General features: G+C 49.6%; 1 protein-coding gene across 6 annotated transcripts in view; it reads left to right on the top strand.

Annotated features, from left to right (window-relative positions):
* The window catches only part of CAB39L (calcium binding protein 39 like), a 172,035-nt gene extending 162,097 nt beyond the window's left edge, over window positions 1-9,938 (top strand). For all 6 annotated transcript variants that reach the window (XM_079779126.1, XM_079779127.1, XM_079779122.1 and 3 more), the window contains one exon: window positions 7,570-9,938. In XM_079779126.1, coding sequence (XP_079635252.1) covers window positions 7,570-7,749 — 180 coding nt within the window. In that variant the 3' untranslated portion in view covers window positions 7,750-9,938. The remainder of the gene's footprint in view (window positions 1-7,569) is intronic.
* The last annotated feature ends 9,112 nt before the right edge of the window (window positions 9,939-19,050 follow it).

Genomic DNA, 19,050 nt, shown 5'->3' with positions numbered 1-19,050 from the left:
CTGCCCCAGAGGAGTACTGCAGTATTGCATTAGTTGCCTCAAATCAGCATCTACCTTTAGAGGCAGCAGAGTTCAGAACCCATCCTATCTAATAAAACAGTAATATGCAAATTGACCGCACCTTCGCTACACCTATAAGCCACGCCCACCAGCCACGCCCACCAGCCACGCCCACCAGCCAACCAGGAGCAAATATACACGTTAAACCAGCAAAGATGGCCGGGGAAAGGGCAGCACCCATGCCAGTGAGATCCAAGCCATGATGGTGGACTGGGGCAGGCGGTTAGCTCCGGCTGCCCAGGTCCGCCATCACCTATCGCGGACCCCGGGCAGGCGGCTGCAGGGGTTAAGGCCCGCAGCCGGCTGCCCGGGTCGCCATCACCGATCGGGGACGAGGACCCGGGCAGGCGGCTGCAGGGCCTTAACCCCTGCAGCCGCCTGCCTGGGTCCGCCATCACCAATCGGGGACGCGGACCCGGGTTAAGGCCCTGCAGGGGTTAAGGCCCTGCAGCTGCCTGCCCGGGTCCGCCATCACCAGGGACGCGGACCCGGGCAGGCGGCTGCAGGGCCTTAACCCCTGCAGCCTCCTGCCCGGTCCGCCATCACCGATCGCGGACGCGGACCCGGGTTAAGGCCCTGTAGGGGTTAAGGCCCTGCAGCCGCCTGCCCGGGTCCGCCATCACCGATGGGGGACGCGGACCCGGGCAGGCGGCTGCAGGGCCTTAACCCCTGCAGCCGCCTGCCCGGGTCCGCCATCACCGATCGCGGACCTGGGCAGGCGCCATCACCGATCACGGACCTGGGCAGGCGGCGTGGGTTAAGGCCCGCTGCTGGCTGCCCAGGTCCACGATCATAGATCACGGAGCTGGGCAGGCGGCGTGGGTTAAGGCCTGCAGCCGCCTGCCCAGGTCCACGATCAGGGATCACGGACCAGGGCAGGCGGCGTGGGTTAACGCCCGCAGCCGGCTGCCCAGGTCCACGATCTCAGATCACGGACCAGGACAGCTGCCTGCCCAGGTCCATCACTGATCTCAGAGCTGGGCAGGCTGCGTGGGTTAAGGCCCGCTGCCGGCTGCCCAGGTCCACGATCACCGATCATGGACCAGGGCAGGCGGTGTGGGTTAAGGCCTGCAGCCGCCTGCCCAGGTCCGCCATCACCGATCATGGACCAGGGCTGGCGGTGTGGGTTAAGGCCTGCAGCCACCTGCCCAGGTCCACGATCAGGGATCACGGACCAGGGCAGGCAGCGTGGGTTAACGCCCGCAGCCGGCTGCCCAGGTCCGCCATCACCGATCACGGACCAGGACAGCTGCCTGCCCAGGTCCATCACTGATCTCAGAGCTGGGCGGGCAGTGTGGGTTAACGCCCGCAGCCGGCTGCCCAGGTCCACCATCACCGATCATGGACCAGGGCAGGCGGTGTGGGTTAAGGCCCGCAGCCGGCTGCCCAGGTCCACCATCACCGATCATGGACCAGGGCAGGCGGTGTGGGTTAAGGCCTGCAGCCGGCTGCCCAGGTCCGCCATCACCAATTATGGACCAGGGCAGGCAGTGTGGGTTAAGGCCTGCAGCCGCCTGCCCAGGTCCACGATCAGGGATCACGGACCAGGGAAGGCGGCGAGGGTTAGCGCCCGTAGCTGCCTGCCCAGGTCCACCATCACCGATCTCGGACGAGGGCAGGCAGCGTGGGTTAGCGCCCACAGCCGCCTGACCAGGTCCTGGATAAGGGCTTCGAGTCAGCCATCGCCAGTGGCAGCTGACTCAAAGCCCCTATCAGGGATCATGGACCAGGTCAGGCAGCGTGGGTTAAAGCCCACAGCCGGCTGCCCAGGTCCGTGATCATCGATCTCAGAGCAGGGCAGGCGGCGTGGGTTAATGCCTGCAGCAGGCTGCCCAGGTCCACGATCATGGATCACGGACCATGGCAGGCGGCATGGGTTAGCACCCGCAGACGCCTGCCCAGGTCCCGGATCACGGATCCAGGTGGCGTGGGTTAGCACCCACAGCCGCCTGACCAAGTCCCCGATAGGGACTTGGAGTCTAGCATAAGGAAAAGAATAGTCAGCAAAAGCAGGAGACAAGGTTTCATAAGTTCTCCCCCAGGTCACCACTGTTCTCTTATACATTTTAATTATCCCAGACTTTGCCTGATGGGATTTGATTTGAATTATGCCTGATAGAGATTACATGACATGAATTGTAGGCTCATTCTTTCTTTTTGTGGTTGCCTGACTGAGAAAGGCCTTGGAATGAGAGAAGGCACTTTTATTTTCCTTTTTCATTCTTTAGAGGCTGAGGAATTACAGTTATATGAAGAACTTAGTGAGAGAATGAAAGTCTCATGCTGTATTATTCTGTAAGTTTTATCATGTGGACTATCAAAAACTTGGTGGGATCCTTTTCAAGAGGTGTTACAAAAATTATGTTGAAATTAACATTCAAGAGTAAAAGGAGAGAAGTGAGTGGTGGGTAAAGGAAAGAACTTTGTCCTAGAAACCAAATAGAAGCCACATAAACCTTCAGATTCTTACTCATTGTGCTTTGGAGGTATCCTATCTAATAAAAGAGTAATATACAGATTGATCATCACTGCAACACACAATATAGCTGTCCCCATGTGGTCAAAGATCCTGCCCCCATGTGGACACAGATGGCCACCACAAGATGGCCAGCAGGAGAGGGCAGTTGGGAGGCACCCAGCCTGCAAGGGAGGGCAGTTGAGAAGGACTAGGCCTGCAAGGGAGGGCAGTTGGAAGTGATCAACCCTGCAGGAGAGGGCAGTTAGGGGTGACCAGGCCGGCAGAGGAGGGAAGTTGGGGGCAAACAGGCTGGCAGCAGAGTGGTTAGGGGCAATCAGGAAGGCAGGCAGGCAAGCAGTTGGGAGCCAGCAGTCCTGGATTGTGAGAGGGATGTTCGACTGCCCGTTTAGGCCCGATCCCATCGGGCCTAAACGGGCAGTCGGACATCCCTTGAGGGGTCCCATATTGGAGAGGGTACAGGCTGGGCTGAGGGACAACCCCCCTCCGTGCACGAATTTCGTGCACCGGGCCTCTAGTACAAAATAAAAATAAGGCAAAATTTTAAACTTGTAAACAAATGTAACCATTTTTAGGTCTATTGTACAATATATGGATTGAATGGAGTTGATACAATGATGCCTGTCTGCAAATTCCAACACATTTTATATTTATTTCAGATTGATACAGAGAAGCTTAGTTTGCCCAGTATATTTAATCTTCTTTTAAAAAAGAAAGACTGTTATGAGTTACTTATGTAGTTACCACAAATGCCAGACTATTTCCTTTTTGTTGTTGTTGTTAATCCTCACTCAGGGATATTTTTCCATTGATTTTTTTAGAGAAAGTAGAAGGGAGGGGGAGAGACTAAGAAAGAGAAACAATGTGAGAGAGACACATTGGTTGGTTGCCTCCCGCACGCTCCCCCCACCCCCCTCCCACCAGGGGCGGAGATCAAGCCTGCAACCGATGTATGTGCCCTTGACCAGAATTGAACCTGGAGATCCACTGAGCCAAACCAGCTAGGGCAATGCCAGACAATTTCTAGCTAAAACTTCACAGCATGGTAATTAGAAGAGTCACACATTTGGCTCCAGTATGTGACTTCCTAACATACTAATACATCAGGCATTTTGTGTCACATTGTAAATGTTACTTTTTAAAGTAAGTAACAATTGTAGCTCATTGTAGTAAAATTCACATAACGTAAAATTCACCATTTAAGTGTACAATTCAGTGACATTTAGTCTATTTCCAGTGTTATGCAGCTATCACCACTATCTAGTTAGAACAGTTTCATCACCCTGTACGTATATTAAACAATTACTCCTCCTTTTGCCTTATCTTCAGCCCCAGCAATCACTAATCTGCTTTCAATCTCTATGGATTTGCCTAGTCCAGATATTTTGTATAAATGGAATTTCGCAATTTATGGCCTTTTGTGTCTGGTTTCTTTCATTAGCATGTCTTAAAGATTCATCCATGTTGTAACATAATCAGTACTTCATTCCTTTTTATGGCCTAATAATATTCCATTGTATGAATATATCACAATTTGTTTATCCATTCTTTAGTTGATGGACTTTGGGCTATTGTGAATAGTGCTGCTGTGAACATTCTTGTCCAAGTTTTTGTTTGAACAAATGTGTTCAGTTCTTTGGGTATATACTCAGGAATGCAATTGCTCAGTGTTATGGTAATTCAGTGTGTAACTTAATTGAGATACTGCTAAACTGTTTTACACAGAGGCTACACCATTTTACATTCCCACCAATAGTGTTCAGGGTTCCAGTTTCTCCCCTTCCTCGCCAACACTTGTTATTGTCATTTTTAAAAAATTGTAGCTGGCCTAGTGGGTGTGAAGTAATATCTGTGGTTTTGATTTGCATCTCACCAGTGACTAATGATGATGAACACTTTTTCATATGCTTATTGGCCATTTGTATATCTTCTTTGGAGAGAATTATCTATTCAAGTCCTTTGCCCCTTTGTAAAAAGGCTTGTTTTTTGTTGTTAATTCTCACCTGAGGATATATTTCCATTTTTAGAGAGAGGGGAAAAGACAGAGAGAGAGAGAAAAACATTGATGTGAGAGAGACACATTGATTGGTTGCCTCCCACACATGCCCCAACTGTGGCCTGGGGTAGAGCCTGCAACCGAGGTATGTGCCCTTGACTGGAATCAAACCTGGGACCCTTCAGTCTATGGGCCAACGCTCTACCTACTGAGCCAAACCGGCCTCAGTGCTTGTTTGTATTCCTGTTGTTGAATTATAAGAGTTCTTTATTGTATTTCGGATGCTAGACACTTACCATATATATGATTTGCAAGTATCTTCTCCTATTCTATGCTCTTGATAGTGTCCTGTGATTCACAAATTTTTAAATTTTGATGTTCAATTTATTTTTTCTTTTGTTGCTCTTGCTTTTGATCATAGCTAAAAAACATTGCCAAATCCAAGATCATGAAGTTGTACCGCTATATTTTCCTCTAAAAATTTTATTAGCTCTTATATTTAGGTCTTTGACTGATTTTGAGTTACTTTTTACTTATGGTGTGAGGTAAGGGCCCAACTTCATTGTTTGGTATGTGGCTATCCAGTTGTCCCATGTTGAAAGTTTTTGGTTGTTTTATGAATAGATGTTGGGTTTTGTTGAATACTTCTTCTATATCAAGTGAAATGATCATGTGGTTCCTTTCATTGAATTAATGTGATATATTAGATTCCTGGAGTAACAAAATACCATAGGCTGAGTGGCTTAAAGCAGCAGAGAGTTATTTTCTCTCGGTTCTGGAGACTACAGTCTAAGATCAAGGGATCAGCAGGGTTGGTTGCTGTGGGAGGCTCAGGGAGAATGCATTCTATGCCTGTCCCCTCCTTCTGCTAGCTCCCAGCAGCCCTGGGCATTCCTTGGCTTATTGTGTGACTCCAATCTCTGTCCATTTTCACATGGCATTTCCTCTCTACATCCCTGTGTCTCTGGGTCCAATTTCCCTCTTCTTAAGTCATCGGGTTAGGGGCCACCCTGGTCCACTGTGACCTCATCTTAATTTGATTACATCCCTATTTCCAAATAAGGTCACATTCCCAGATACTGAGGGTTAGGACTTGAACATTCATCTTTTGAGGGGACTTTTCACCTTTGCCCTTTTTCAGTTCCACCTAGTACATGTGGTATATTACATTGATTTTATTATGTGAAGCCAACCTTGGGTTTCTGGAATAAATTCTAGTTGGCCATGGCATATCATCCTTTTTCATATGATGACAGACTCAGTTTGCTTGTATTTTGTTGAGGGTTTTTGCATCTTTATTCATAAAAGATATTGGTCTGTAGTTTTCCTGTGATGTCTCTATCTGGTTTTGGCATCAGAGTAATGCTGGCCTCATGGAATGAGTTAAGAAGTGTTCCCTTCTGTTTTATTTTTTGGAGAATTTTTAAATGAATTAGTGTTAATTCTTTAAAATTTTGTAGAATTTACCAGTAAAATTGCCTGGTCCTAGGCTTTTCTTTATCAGGAGGGTTTTGATTACTGATTCAATCTCCTTATAGAATTTTTTAATAGTATAAGAGAATAATATGAATAATTATACATCAAAAAATTAGATATCCTAGATGAAATGCACAAATGATTAGGAACATACAAATTACCAAACTGACTCAAGAATAAGTAGAAAATCTGATTCATAGACCAGCTCTCATGTCACCTGCACCAGCGGTCGCCAACCGGTGGTCCGCGGACACTGGTGGTCCGTGAGGTCCGGAAGGTTGGCGACCGCTGCCTACACCACGAGCCCTTCCTGTTCCAAACGCAGAGATCTAATGTGATCTCCTCTCCTTTGGACCCCTGTGGCCTTTCAGAACCTCAGTGGTTCTTACCATCTTTTTAAAAGATTTCTATTTTTATTGATTTCAGAGAGGAAGGGAGAGGGAGAGAGAGATAGAAACAGCAGTGATGAGAGAGAATCATTGATCAGCTGCCTCCTGCATGCCCTGCCCTGGGGATCGAGCCTGCAACCTAGGCGTGTGCCCTGACCTGGAATTGAACCATGACCTCCTGGTTCAGAGGTTGATGCTCAACCACTGAGCCACACTGGCCGGGTGGTTCTTACCATCTTTGTGTAGTTTTCTCCCTCCCCATAACTGCTGGGTTGGGGGATCCTTTAGGGCTCAATCTTGTGGCCCCCACTGTCACACGCAATCCTGTCCCCAGCACGTTGAGAGCAGAGTGCACTGTTGGAGGTGCAGGATGTGGAGGCCGGGGCAGGGGGCTGGTGGTGAAACACTTTGAAGTGTGAGAGAGAACATGAGAGAGCCCGGAGAGCTACAGAGGAGTTGATACCTTTATGGGTATTCTGGTCATGTAGTCATATAAGTAGCATCTAACGAGGAAGTATGTCCATTGCAAAACATTGTACCAATCAATATTATAGTTTTGAGTGATTGTGTCTTACTGTTATAGTTTTTGCTGCCTTTCATAGTATTCCTAAATTATTTGTCCAGGATCATGGTTTCAACCAGGAGTACATATGAGACTCTTTGTGGAACTTTATAAAAATACAGAATGCCAGCCCTGCAGCCCAGATGTGCTGAGCTAGCATCTCTGGGAGGAAGGGCCGGGGCATTGTAAATTATAAATGTCCACGTACCCGAGAAAACGGGGCTGACCTCTGGGGAGGGAGGTGAGAGGAGGACTTTTCACCTTTGCCCTTTTTAAATTTTAAGCCAGATGAGTATATTACATATTAGGTATACTAAATATATTATATATTGTGTTAAATATATGCTGTATATATTATATTTAATATATAATTATATATTTAATTATAATTTAAATGTATAAGTATAAGATAAAATTTAAATATATCAAATATAGTTTTATGTAATGTATAGGAAATGGATATGAATGGGGAATTACTGATTTTCCTTAATAAAGGAAGTATGACCCAGGCTTTCTATATTACACTTACCCAGGTACCACATAACAAGTAGGATCCGTGCTGTCCCTGATGTGCATTGCTTGTCTCCATATTTGTTTCTTTATGTTTCAGGTGTTTGTGGCCAGTCCTCACAAAACACAGCCTATTGTGGAGATTCTGTTAAAAAATCAACCCAAACTCATTGAGTTTCTGAGCAGCTTCCAGAAAGAAAGGACGGACGATGAGCAGTTCACTGATGAGAAGAACTACTTGATTAAACAGATTCGCGACTTGAAGAAAACGGCCCCTTGAAGCCTCACCCAGTTCCTGGCCGGTCACCGTCTCATGAGAGGGGCCTATTTTTCTCAGTTTATTGTTCAGTGTAGATGGAATATGAACATTTGAATGAAAAGAAACTAACCTAGAATTATATATTCAGTTTAATCAAGTCTGTGATTATGTGAAATCAGAGCTGTTAATAAAAGCAATTGTAACTTTTTGTTGCTGAAAAGCAACCCTGAGCTCCCAGTCCCTATGAACCCTAAGGAGGAGCCCAAGTGATGGACCACTGAATCCTCAAAGAGGGTGGAATTCTCGGGAGAGCTGGGCCTGGGCAGAAGGCACAAGACTGACTTACCTGCACTTGGGCAAATTCCTTAAGGCACTGACGGGTCTGAGAAAGTAAGATCCATGTGTTCACTCACTAGATATTCTTGTTCCCCGCCTATGTCTTTTAACTCTAATTGGTGGTTCTTGCCTTCCTAGGAAATCGATGCCCAACCCCCTGCTCAGCCCTCCTTTCTGCTCACTGTCCCACATTCCATCACAAGGGATGTCCTCAGCACTCCTGACTCCTGGCACCTCCCCACCCCCTCTGCCCTTACCCCACCTGCAGTAGGGATAGCTCAGAACCAAGGATTTCCAAGGGCACAGGGGCATAGCGGACCTGGATCATGTGACCTGCTCACTTGGAAACTCGGAACAGGTGATTCAAAACCATAGTTCCAGCTATAGTCATGGATGTTTCACACTGACTTCCATAGCATTCATGAACATTTAGAATATTTCATTCATAATTCTTATCACGGGGAAAATGTTTTGTGGTGAAAGTGTTTCAGAGTAGGAATCATTGCATTAGGATACCTAGAATGTACAGAGGGTCACACAGGTCTTTAAACCATTTTTATAAATAAAGGAACATTGTCATTGGGAGGGCAGATTATGAAATGCATAAAAAAAGTGTCAAATGACTACAAAATTGTTCAGCTTATTTTCTAATAAGCTGTCACTCTTAATTTCCTATTAAAGTATTCAGTGAAAAGGTAGAAAAACTATAAAATGTTGGTCCCAAATCTTCTCTTGCAGTTTCCAAATCAAGAGTTATTGTTTTCTGTAGGAACCTTTACTTCTTACAATATTGGGTGTTGTGTTCTTCAACCAGATGTTTCTCTACCCAGAGAGGTACCTGGCAGGGTTTCGCCCTGCTTGGCCGGGGCACAGGTTCATGTTCTCTGTGCGCAGCGAGGAATCCTGAGGCAGATGGTGTGGCCCTGGGGAACCTTCTGGACCTTCTGGCAGCAGCTCTGCCAGTGCTGGCGTGGGCGGGTCAGCCGGCAGCCCATCTGATGCCCTTCATTCTTTAGTCTAATTACGTTTAGAACATTCCCAGACAGTCCAAAGTCTATTAGAGTTTGTCTTTTCTGGTTTTGCTTATTTGATTAGAAGAGATGAGTGTAAATATATTTTTAAAAACAAAGGCACAATAACCATTGGAAATTTATTTGGTTGCTTAAATACTGTCCCACAACATCATGGGACACATGTTTTCAATTGCAAATCAAGGCCTTGGTTTAATCCTTTTTAGTAAGTAAAACATTTTATTTTCTCTGGGTTCGAATTAGCTCTTACCTAGCAACCCCTTATCCTAGTTTGGTACCTGTCAAACAAAACTAGGCTTAAGAGACAATAAGTGAAGTAGCTGGGGTTTTGTTGTAATACAGATTTGTAAATTATTAATGTGAAAGAGGGAGCCAGAAGCTCACAGTCAATATATGCTTGCACAAAATTCACTGTAAATATTGTGAGAATTGAATTTTGAAAGGTCATATTTAATAAACTATTTCAAAAGCACACATTTAAAATAAAGACTGACTAAATAAAAAGGTCCTGCATGCTCCATGGTTGTTTTGCATGTTCTGTGTCGGTGTTCTCGTCAGCACCTTAAACAGGAAAGCCCCTGGTGGGGTGGGTGGCTCCTGAGGCCCCACACCTTCGCTCTGGGCACTGCCCTGTCAGCGCCGTCTGTCCGTGGTGCTACCTGCCATTCACCGAGCACTGCCTGCCAGGCACCGAACATACATATCACATCATCGCTGCTTCATGCCAGCCAGGGTCATTCCCACTTTATATGTGAGGAAATGGAGGCTCTGATCAGCTTAACGATCCCAGACAGCATGGGCTAGACCTGCAAGACAAACCTACAGTGGCCTGAGGCCAAACTGCTGCTCTTCCCTCTCTCATCCTCAAGGCTGAGAACTAGGGACCGTCTAAGCATGTCAGGAACTATGTGCCCTGCCCAGCTGCTGCCCGGGAGGTGTCTGGGGTTAAGGTCCTAGCGTGAAGCCAGCAGGAGTTGAGATCATAATGTTCTTGGACGAGGCTCTCGGCTGAAGCCAGGCATCTGCCCAAACGTTAGGATCGCCCTTGGAGAAAAGGCCAAGTGGCCCTCAGCCCCTATCCAGCTGTTCCTGACTGCCAGCCTGCACAGGCTCATATCCTTGGGGACTCTGGGGGGCAATAGATGCTGGGGAGGGGCGGTGAGCTTTGCCAAGACTCTGTCACCAGCCAAACAGGTTTGCCCTGAGCCAGTGTGCAGCCTGGAAATTTCACAAGACCCGGAAGTGATTGTAATAATGTGCAGGAAAATGAAATAGAAAAATTGCTAGAATTTTTTAAATAAGAAAAGACAGTAGTTTCAAAACAGATTTTTCTAGACTATTGTATTAAAAGAAATTAAGATTTTTATATATTTTACTTGTTGTTTTTTGTTGTTGTTGTTCTATTCTGGCATGAATAATCACCTTTTCCTCCGTGTTCTTTCAGGAGGCTTGGTGTTGGAGTGAGGGGCCTATAGCTGGATAAAGGTCTGAAACATATAAAAAGACCTTGAAAAGCTAGACTTGAAAAGATCAGATGAATGTGAACAAAATTACTTTGTTTTGAAATATGAAAAGGGCTGTTATGTAACTGCTGGGATGAAAGCAAAGTAAAACAGAATGACCAGCCTGGCCTGACTGGGCCTCCACGGACACCTCTGAGCGGGGTCCGTCTCCGCTCTGCGGGGGGCAGCACTGGCTCCCACAGCGTGAGTCACTGCTCCAGGTCAAGCAGCTGGCAGCAGTGGCAGGATTCAGGGCCAGGCCTGACCCCAAAGTCCCTATCTTTGCAAAACGGGCTGCATGTCCAGGCTGCCTCCCCCAGGCCTGCTCTCCGCCCCAGGGGTAGACACTTTGTTCATCATGGCTGCCAAGGAAAAGAGTAATCCTGGCCCCCAGTGCTAAAGGATGACTCATTGGAAAGAATTAAAAAGCTATGTTCCTGTAAGGGGCGGGGGTGGTAACTGCTCCACTCGGTTGTCTGATGTTTGGAAGATCAAAGGAGACCTCTGTACGGGATGGGGAACTCACCTTCCAATTTCTCCGTCACCTGGAGCAATCCCTTGACCACCCAGATACTCATTTCAAACTGCAGTTCTGCACCTACTTTGTTTTCTTGGCTGGCCTTTTCGGTTGGACATAACATTAGCTCAGATTTCCTGATAGGACCGGTGGCTGCCCAGCCAGTCGTTCCTGCACCTCACATTCCTCAGAGGCCCACCACCAGGGAGTCCCACGAGGCAGAAGCTCTGACAGAGGCTCCCCCTGCTGGGATTGCCTGTGCCTCATCACTGCCCCCCAGGGAGAGGGAACCAGCAGCAAAACTCTCACAGTCACAGCCCCTTTACCATCAATTCAGTCTCAATTATAATCTGATCACCACACGGAGAGCCATTATGTTATGTTATTTACTTATCCTCACCCAAGGATTCTTTTTTCATTGCTTTTCAGAGAGAGAATGGAAGGGAGAGAGGGAGGAGGGGAGAGAAAGAGAAACATCGATGTGAGAGAGACACATCGACTGGTTGCCTCCCGCACATACCCTGACTGGGGTCAAGGATGGAACCTACAACCCACGTACATGTCTTTGACTGGGGATCAAACCCATGACCCTTCGGTGCTCAGGCCAACGCTCTAACCACTTTTTATTTAGTTGTATTATTTATTTTTTGTTGTTGTTAATCCTCACCTGAGGATATTTTTCTATTGATCTTTAGAGAGAGGGGAAAGGAGGGCAAGAGGAACATTGACGTGAAAGAGACACATCAATTGGTTGCCTCCCATCCGCTCCCTCACGGAGCCAGGCATTGAATTGAACCTGCAACCGAGGTACGTGACCTTGACCAGAATCGACCTCGGGACCCTTCAGTCCACAGGTCGACACTCTGTCCACCGAGCCACACCAGCCAGGGCACCACTTTATTTTTTAAAGCGGTGAGCACAGGGGCCCTTTGGGAGAACCTGTTTTAATACTCATTCATTTATCCTTTAGAGAAGACCGGAAAAAATGAGTTCCCCTGGTTTTACTTCTGAAATTTAAAGCCTAAAGCAACCAAAATATTAATTTATTCAAATGCTTGTTTCTTCATTTAATCCAACACCCACGAACTCATTCTCCATGCCCACGAGGGGTGGCTGGGAAGCAGAACCTCAGAGTGACATACAGGACTGGGGGTGAGACCTGGAGTGCCTGGGAGCTGGGTGAGCGGCCTTCACAGGTCCATCCCCCGGGCTTGAGTGGCAGGGAAGGGAAGGCAGGCTGAAGTGGGAGCCCAGGAGAAAGAGCGGGAATCCATGGAGGTGGTCTGCGGCCCACACCGCCTCGTCCCCCGCCTCCAGCTTCCAGGGCCTCCACCTTCCAGGGCCTCCAGCTTCCAGGGCCTCCACCTTCCAGGGCCTCCAGCTTCCAGGGCCTCCACCTTCCAGGGCCTCCAGCTTCCAGGGCCTCCACCTTCCAGGGCCTCCAGCTTCCAGGGCCTCCACCTTCCAGGGCCTCCAGCTTCCAGGGCCTCCAGCTTCCAGGGCCGAGCCCCGGGGAGGAGAAGCTGATGGGGGAGGTGCCGCTGGCTGTCTCCCCACCCGGAGGGTGAGCCGGCAGGTCTGCGCCAACCTGCGCAGCGTGAGTGTGACTGCCACTTCCCTTCCCCTGGCCGCGCTGACAACTTCTCTTGAGACCAAGACAAATTCGTTAATTCTGGAAACGTGTTCCAGCTGAGCTAGAGCGACACCTCACAAACCCACCATGTTCCCTCCGGGGGAGCCGTGTCCATGTTCCCTCCGGGGGAGCCCTGTCCACAGCCTCTCATGACCACCCCCTCTCGAGAGGTTTGTACAGTCAGTGGAACCACAGGGACTTCGGGGACGGCCACATCTGGACCTAATACCAGCTCCGCTACCCACGTTTCACCTGGAGGATCACTGAGCTTCTGTCTCCTCCTGGTAACATGAAGCAAAAAGAGGACTTGTCTCAAGGGTGGTCGTGGGAATCAATGAGACACACAGTGTGTGACTTGCCGGCCCAGGAGGTGCTCCTGTGTCGTCATCAGCCACCCCAGGGGCTCAGCACCAATGGCGGGGGGCGGGGGAGGGGGCCTTGAATGCCGTCCTAAGGGCTTAAAACCATCATCCAGCTGCTGGCCTTTGAGCAGGAAGCGAGGTGCAAACTTGCTGTGTGGGCACGGAGGCCCCGGCGGGGAGCAGCCTGCGCTGGCGGGTGGGATGCTGAGGGAGGGCCCTGACGAGGACCCTCTGTTAGAGGGTGGGAATTTTTGAGCACTACTGAGGCCGTGGACTATGCCCCAGATAGAGATGTCAGTGCTGACACCAGGCCAGGCCTTGAAATATGGTCTCATGGACCCTTCCCAGCACGTAGCCTTCTTTCACAGAACGCTGTCAGCTTTCTGGAGAACAGGATGACCCTGTGAATAACATGGTCGTCAAAGGCATGACTCTGACGTTGCTTGGGAAAAACTGTTTTGTCTTGGGTTACTTGTTCTGCAGAAACCGGATGTGGTTAATGTGCTTAAAAGCGGTCCTACACAAAGGGTCGCTGCTGCTCTCTGGTCTCTCTGTGTGGAGAATGGCAGAGCAGTCGCCGGGTCGTCTGGCCACCCGGCTAATAAAGGCTCCCTAAATTTTAATTTGGTCTGGGCTCTAGTGGTCATTCACTCGCATCCGCTCCACAACACCCTCTAAGCACGGCAACTGCTGACTCAGTCCTGCTGCAGCAGGCCTTTCTAGATGCTTCACAAGCACCAGGCTCAACCCTCAGCACCACTCTGAGGCGCACGCTCTCCTTACCCTGAGTTTACAGATGCCGAAGCAGAGGCCCAGATGGTCCAGTGAGCACGTGGCAGGGTACAGTTCAAACCCGGGGCCCAGAGGCAGGAGCCGTAGACGTGTGAGATATTTAGGACTTATTGCCCAGACTTAGTGCCACACCATTTCTCCGAGGTAAGGGCGGAGCGGGGCCCTGTGTCTGTAGTGCTCTGCCGAGTGAGGAGGGGGCCACACACCCCTCCCTGGCCTCAGGCCTCGGAACTGCACCCTTGGACCTGTCTCCCTTTGCATTTTTACCTCATCTGCAGTCCTCTCCTACTTGAAGACTTTCTCCTCACCGCCCCGGGGAGGCTCAGGAGGAAACCGTGTTCCTCCCCTGCAGCCTCGTTCTCGTGACCAGAGGGGTGAGGGCTGCTGGGCGGTGAGAGGCTCAGCCACGCCTCTGCCAGCCCCTGCGTCCTTCCTCCCCGATGGCCATCTGGGTCTCCCAGGCCAGACATGGCAACCCTGACCTGGCTCTTTGAGCCAGTTAGCTGTGCCGGCCAGAGCTGGTCGTGGTTCCATTCCCGTCAGGGCACATGCCCGGGTTGCGGGCACATCCCCAGTAGGGGGTGTGCAGGAGGCAGCTGATCAGTGATTCTCATCATTGATGTTTCTATCTCTCTCTCCCTCTCCCTTCCTCTCTGAAATCAATAAAAATATTAAGAATTATTTTTATTTTTTAAAATATATTTTATTGATTTTTTACAGAGAGGAAGGGAGAAGGATAGAGAGTTGGAAACATCGATGAGAGAGAAACATCTATCAGCTGCCTCTTGCACACCCCTACTGGGGATGTGCCCGCAACCAAGGTACATGCCCTTGACTGGAATCGAACCTGGGACCTTTCAGTCCGCAGGCCGACACTCTATCCACTGAGCCAAACTGGTTAGGGCAAAAAATATCTTTTAAAAAAATAATAAAAGAGAGGTTACCCCAAAGACCAGGCTGACACACCATTTTAAAAGTGCCATTGGGACAAAGGATGGTTGACTGCCCAGCCAGGGCCACCCTGTTTCCCAGCCCCTGCCCTCCGGACGTCCTGCCTGGGACCCCAACTTCAGGAACAGGGGCAGGGCCCTAAGGCAGGCACTGCCCCTGCTGTGGGTGAAAATACCGCTGCCATTTTCCGGGCACGGAGCACGACATCCACAGGGCCAGGACCTGCCCGCTGCATGAATGAGACTCTGTGCGGCCCAGCGTGTGGGAGGCAGGGGGACGCCTGCAGCCGCCGGGCGGTGTCTGGCAGCACCGGTCTACCCTTCACCTTGAGCAACTGTTTTCGGCTGTCACTTTGCTGTGACTGTCTGGATTCAGGCACAACAGGGGCCTGAGCAGCCAGGAAACTGGCACCTCGGGGAGAGGGCCAGGGCAGGAGGGGAGCAGGGTCTCTCACGTCACTAGTAGGAAAGGCTCAGGGTCTGGGTCTGGCCTCCTGGTGTAAAGTCAGGCTCTGGTCCGAGCTTGCCTGTGACAAGCTTTCGGGCTGCCTCCCTGGAGACAATCCGCTGGTGAGTCTGCCAGTCAATTCACCATAGAATGGCTGTGGTTTAGGTTCCAGACTGTGTAGACTTATATGGACGCATACAAGTCCTTTGGTTGATCTCTCCCCCACACCCCCACCCACCCCTACCTTCTCTCTGAGGTTTGACGCTCTGACCGATGCTTCTCTGTCTCTGAGTTCTGGCTCACCAAATGAAACCCTCTTCACTGTCAGCCATGCCTCCCTCCACGCTCCAGGAAGAGGGGACGGGGACAGGAGAGGCTGTGACTGCTGCCTAGCGAGCCAAGCCCTGCCCTAAGGGGGGAGGCCGTGGTGAGTTTGGATCTTGCCCCCATCCAGGGGCTGCATGTGAGGGTCCAAAAGGCTTCAGATCACTGGGCAAACCCCAGCCCCAGGACGAGCCAGCCAGTAACCCCGGATCCAGTCTCTGCTCCCAGTCTACAAGCAGCTGTCTCTTTCGAGGAGGCTGACCCACAAGGTCACCGAGAAGAGGCTCAGGTCTCCGAGGGTCCGGGGAGGAGGCAGACACACCTGATGCACCAGGTGTCCACTCACGTGTCCTGAGGTGGACGAATCGGGGGCCCAGTCCCTCTGCTGCCCCCGCCTGGCCCAGGGAAGAAAGCACAGTTCCCCTTCTAGGGGTGGTGTGGTCGTAGGGCCCTGTTAGCACCCCTGCTCAAAGCCTGCTCCTCTCCATCTTTCAGCACCTTGTACACACTGCATCAGTCATCCTGGCTGCCATAGCAAAACACCGCCAACCGCGTGGCTTAAGCGATATAAGTTTCTTTCTTACCGTTCTAGAGGCTGGGAAGTCCCAGATCAAGGTGGCAGCCCACTCCGTTCCCACGAGGCTCTCCCCGGCTGGGCAGGTGGCCACCTTCTCCCTACGCTGTCGCTCGCCTTCTGATCAGTGCCCACCTGTGACCTCATTGAACCTTAATTATTTCCATGAGGTCCCATCTCCAAATACAGTCATTTCAAGGTTTAGGGCTTCAACATATACATCTTAGGGGGAGCCCTGGTTTGGCTCGGTGGATAGAGCATCGGCCTGCGGACTGAAGGGTCCTGGGTTTGATTCTGGTCAAGGGCAACACATGCCTGGGTTATGGGCTCGATCAATTGTTCTCTCTCATCATTCATGTTTCTATCTCTCTCTTCCTCTCCCTTCCTCTCTGAAATCAACAAGAAATATTTTTTAAATAAAAATAAATCTTATAGGACAAAAATATTCATTTCATAACAATATTCTCCTGCTTAAAACACTCAAAATCTAGCTCAGAGTAAACTAACCACCTGAAGAGAGAGATTCTGTGTTTTGGAAGAATGATAACTAGACAAGTCACAAAAAATAACAGACTTCAGTTGGAGCAAGGAGATGTTGATGAGACCGTTTCCTGGAAGGGCGGGAGGATGGTGAATATTATTTCTGTCTTGCTGATTTTCTTGTGTCTCCCTGGGCCACACTCCTTAAAGCCCTCGGTCCTACTTCGCCTCAGACCAGGCCACACTTGAGATGAGGACTCTGGTTTCTATATATTCTCTATAGAAGTTGAACCCTTAAGCAAAACCTCCTTCCTCGTCCCTGTCTACACACCCAGGTGGTTTCTTTTCCTCCAGGCTGGGGGAAACAGCTCCCCAACATTTCCGAAATGAACCATCTGCCTTTGCCTTGAAGGCCGTTCCTACATCTCTTCCTTAAATCGCTTATTCCCCAGTTACCAGAGTCCACCTCTTCAGTCCCTCTTCCTCCATCATTTTCCTGCCCTGCCATCCACCTGGACAGGTTGCCCCACCTGAAAAAGCCAGCATTTGGCCTTTCAGGCCACAGTCTTTTCTCCTGTAATGCTTTGCAGCCCATGAGTGTTTATACTTTAGAGGGTTTGTTTCTCTTCGAGAAATTTCTTCTCTTGGCTCAAGATGAGGAAGTCATAGGACTGGAAGAGACCTGGGTCAGGACCTTCTCAGTTGCAAGGGACAGAAACACATTTCTAATTAGCTTAAGAAAAAAAACACAATGCTAACATACTGAGAATTCCAACAGATAACACCAGTTTCAGGCATGGATGGATTTAGGAACTCAAACCATGTCATCAGGGCTCTCTGTTTCTCCACAGCCCCTGTGCGCTTTCATTCGCAGGGAAGATGTGTTAAATGGTGAGAACGTGGCCACTGGTGTTCCCAAACCAATAAACGCTCCTGCTTCCCGCCTTCCTCCCCTCACCCAGGACGCCCCGCAGAGCCGGCTGCTGTTCCGTTCCTGCCCCAGGCTTCTCCCCCAGGCTGTCATTTCTGCCTGAACTATCTTCCCAGTCTGGCTGCCTCTCATTCTTATCCTTTATCTCTCAGCTTCAATATCCACCCCTGGCTCCTGGCCTCCCACCACGTTACAGGATACCTCCCCAGCTAGGGTGCCAACCTCCAGAGAAGGGGGCTGTCTGTTTTCTTCACCAGCACATCTGCAGGGTCTAATCCCGTGGTTGTACCATAGTAAATGCTCAAAGGACATTTTTAAATGAATAAGTGACTTCTTCTTTTTTAAATTCTCACCCAAAAATACATTTTTTTTTATTGATTTCAGAGAGGGGAAGGGAGAGAGAGAAACATTGATGTGAGAGAGAAACACCAATCAGTTGCGTCCCGTACATGATCCGACTGGGGTTCAAACTGAAACCTAGGTATGTGCCCTGACCAGGAATCAAACCTGCAACCTTTTGGATGTGCCGGACGATGCTCCATCCAACGGAGCCACCTGGCCAGGCGAGTGACTCATTCTTTGAGTCATAATTTCACTTGCGTCTTTCCCTGTCAGATCCTGCTAACTCCCTGCGACCCGGGCCTTCGTTCTGCTACTTCAGTCACATTCTTCTGCCTTCTCTTCTCATTCCTCACAAATGTCACCGATCCCAAGACCCTGATCACTTCTCATTCTGAACCCACAGCTTCCAATCCCCCCTCTTGCTCTCTCATGCCACACAGACGAGGGTTTCCACACTGGTGCTGGAGTGCTTGGTTAAGGGTACACGTTTGTCACTCCTCTGCTTGAACCCTCTATGCCTCCTTATTGTGCCTCAGAATTATTACTGAGTTGCTTCCTGTTTTCACTGTCCCCTGTCAACCTCCTCCTCCTTTCGGCTGATGCTACAACCATATGCTGCTCCCTCCACACTCAGTTCCAAAGCCCATTGAACCCAACAATGCTCACGTCTACTTTCACTTAGAAGCTGGGCCTGCACCCGTTTCTGGGACAGGCAACCACCTGGTGGCTAAAACAGCAGTCTTTCCCGTAGTCTTTTTCCAGGCCCTTTTTTGTCGATGTTGTCTGTGACTTAGGCGGGATAGAAGGAACACATTGATCAGAGGGCCGAGCGACACGAGCCAAGGCGACGACAGATGCCTAATTATGGGATGTAACAAAATTAACAAGGAGCATGACTGGCTGCCGTACTGGGCTAGATCTAACCATGGCTGGATGTACAAGGATAGGTGTGAAGTCCGACCCACGTCCAAAAACAAAACTCCAACTCTACAAGAGGAGCGTGGGAGCTCAAACAAGGGTTCTGGTAACCCCGATGGCCCAAGTCTGGCCACGTCATGTTTTGTTGGATTCTTGTGGTACCTTCCTGTCTGGAGCCCCAG

This window comes from Cnephaeus nilssonii (assembly GCF_951640355.1).
Source record: "Cnephaeus nilssonii genome assembly, chromosome: 8".
NCBI lineage: Eukaryota > Metazoa > Chordata > Mammalia > Chiroptera > Vespertilionidae > Cnephaeus > Cnephaeus nilssonii.
Note: the sequence above shows the minus strand (reverse complement) of the source record. Positions and strands in the feature narration are given on the sequence as shown.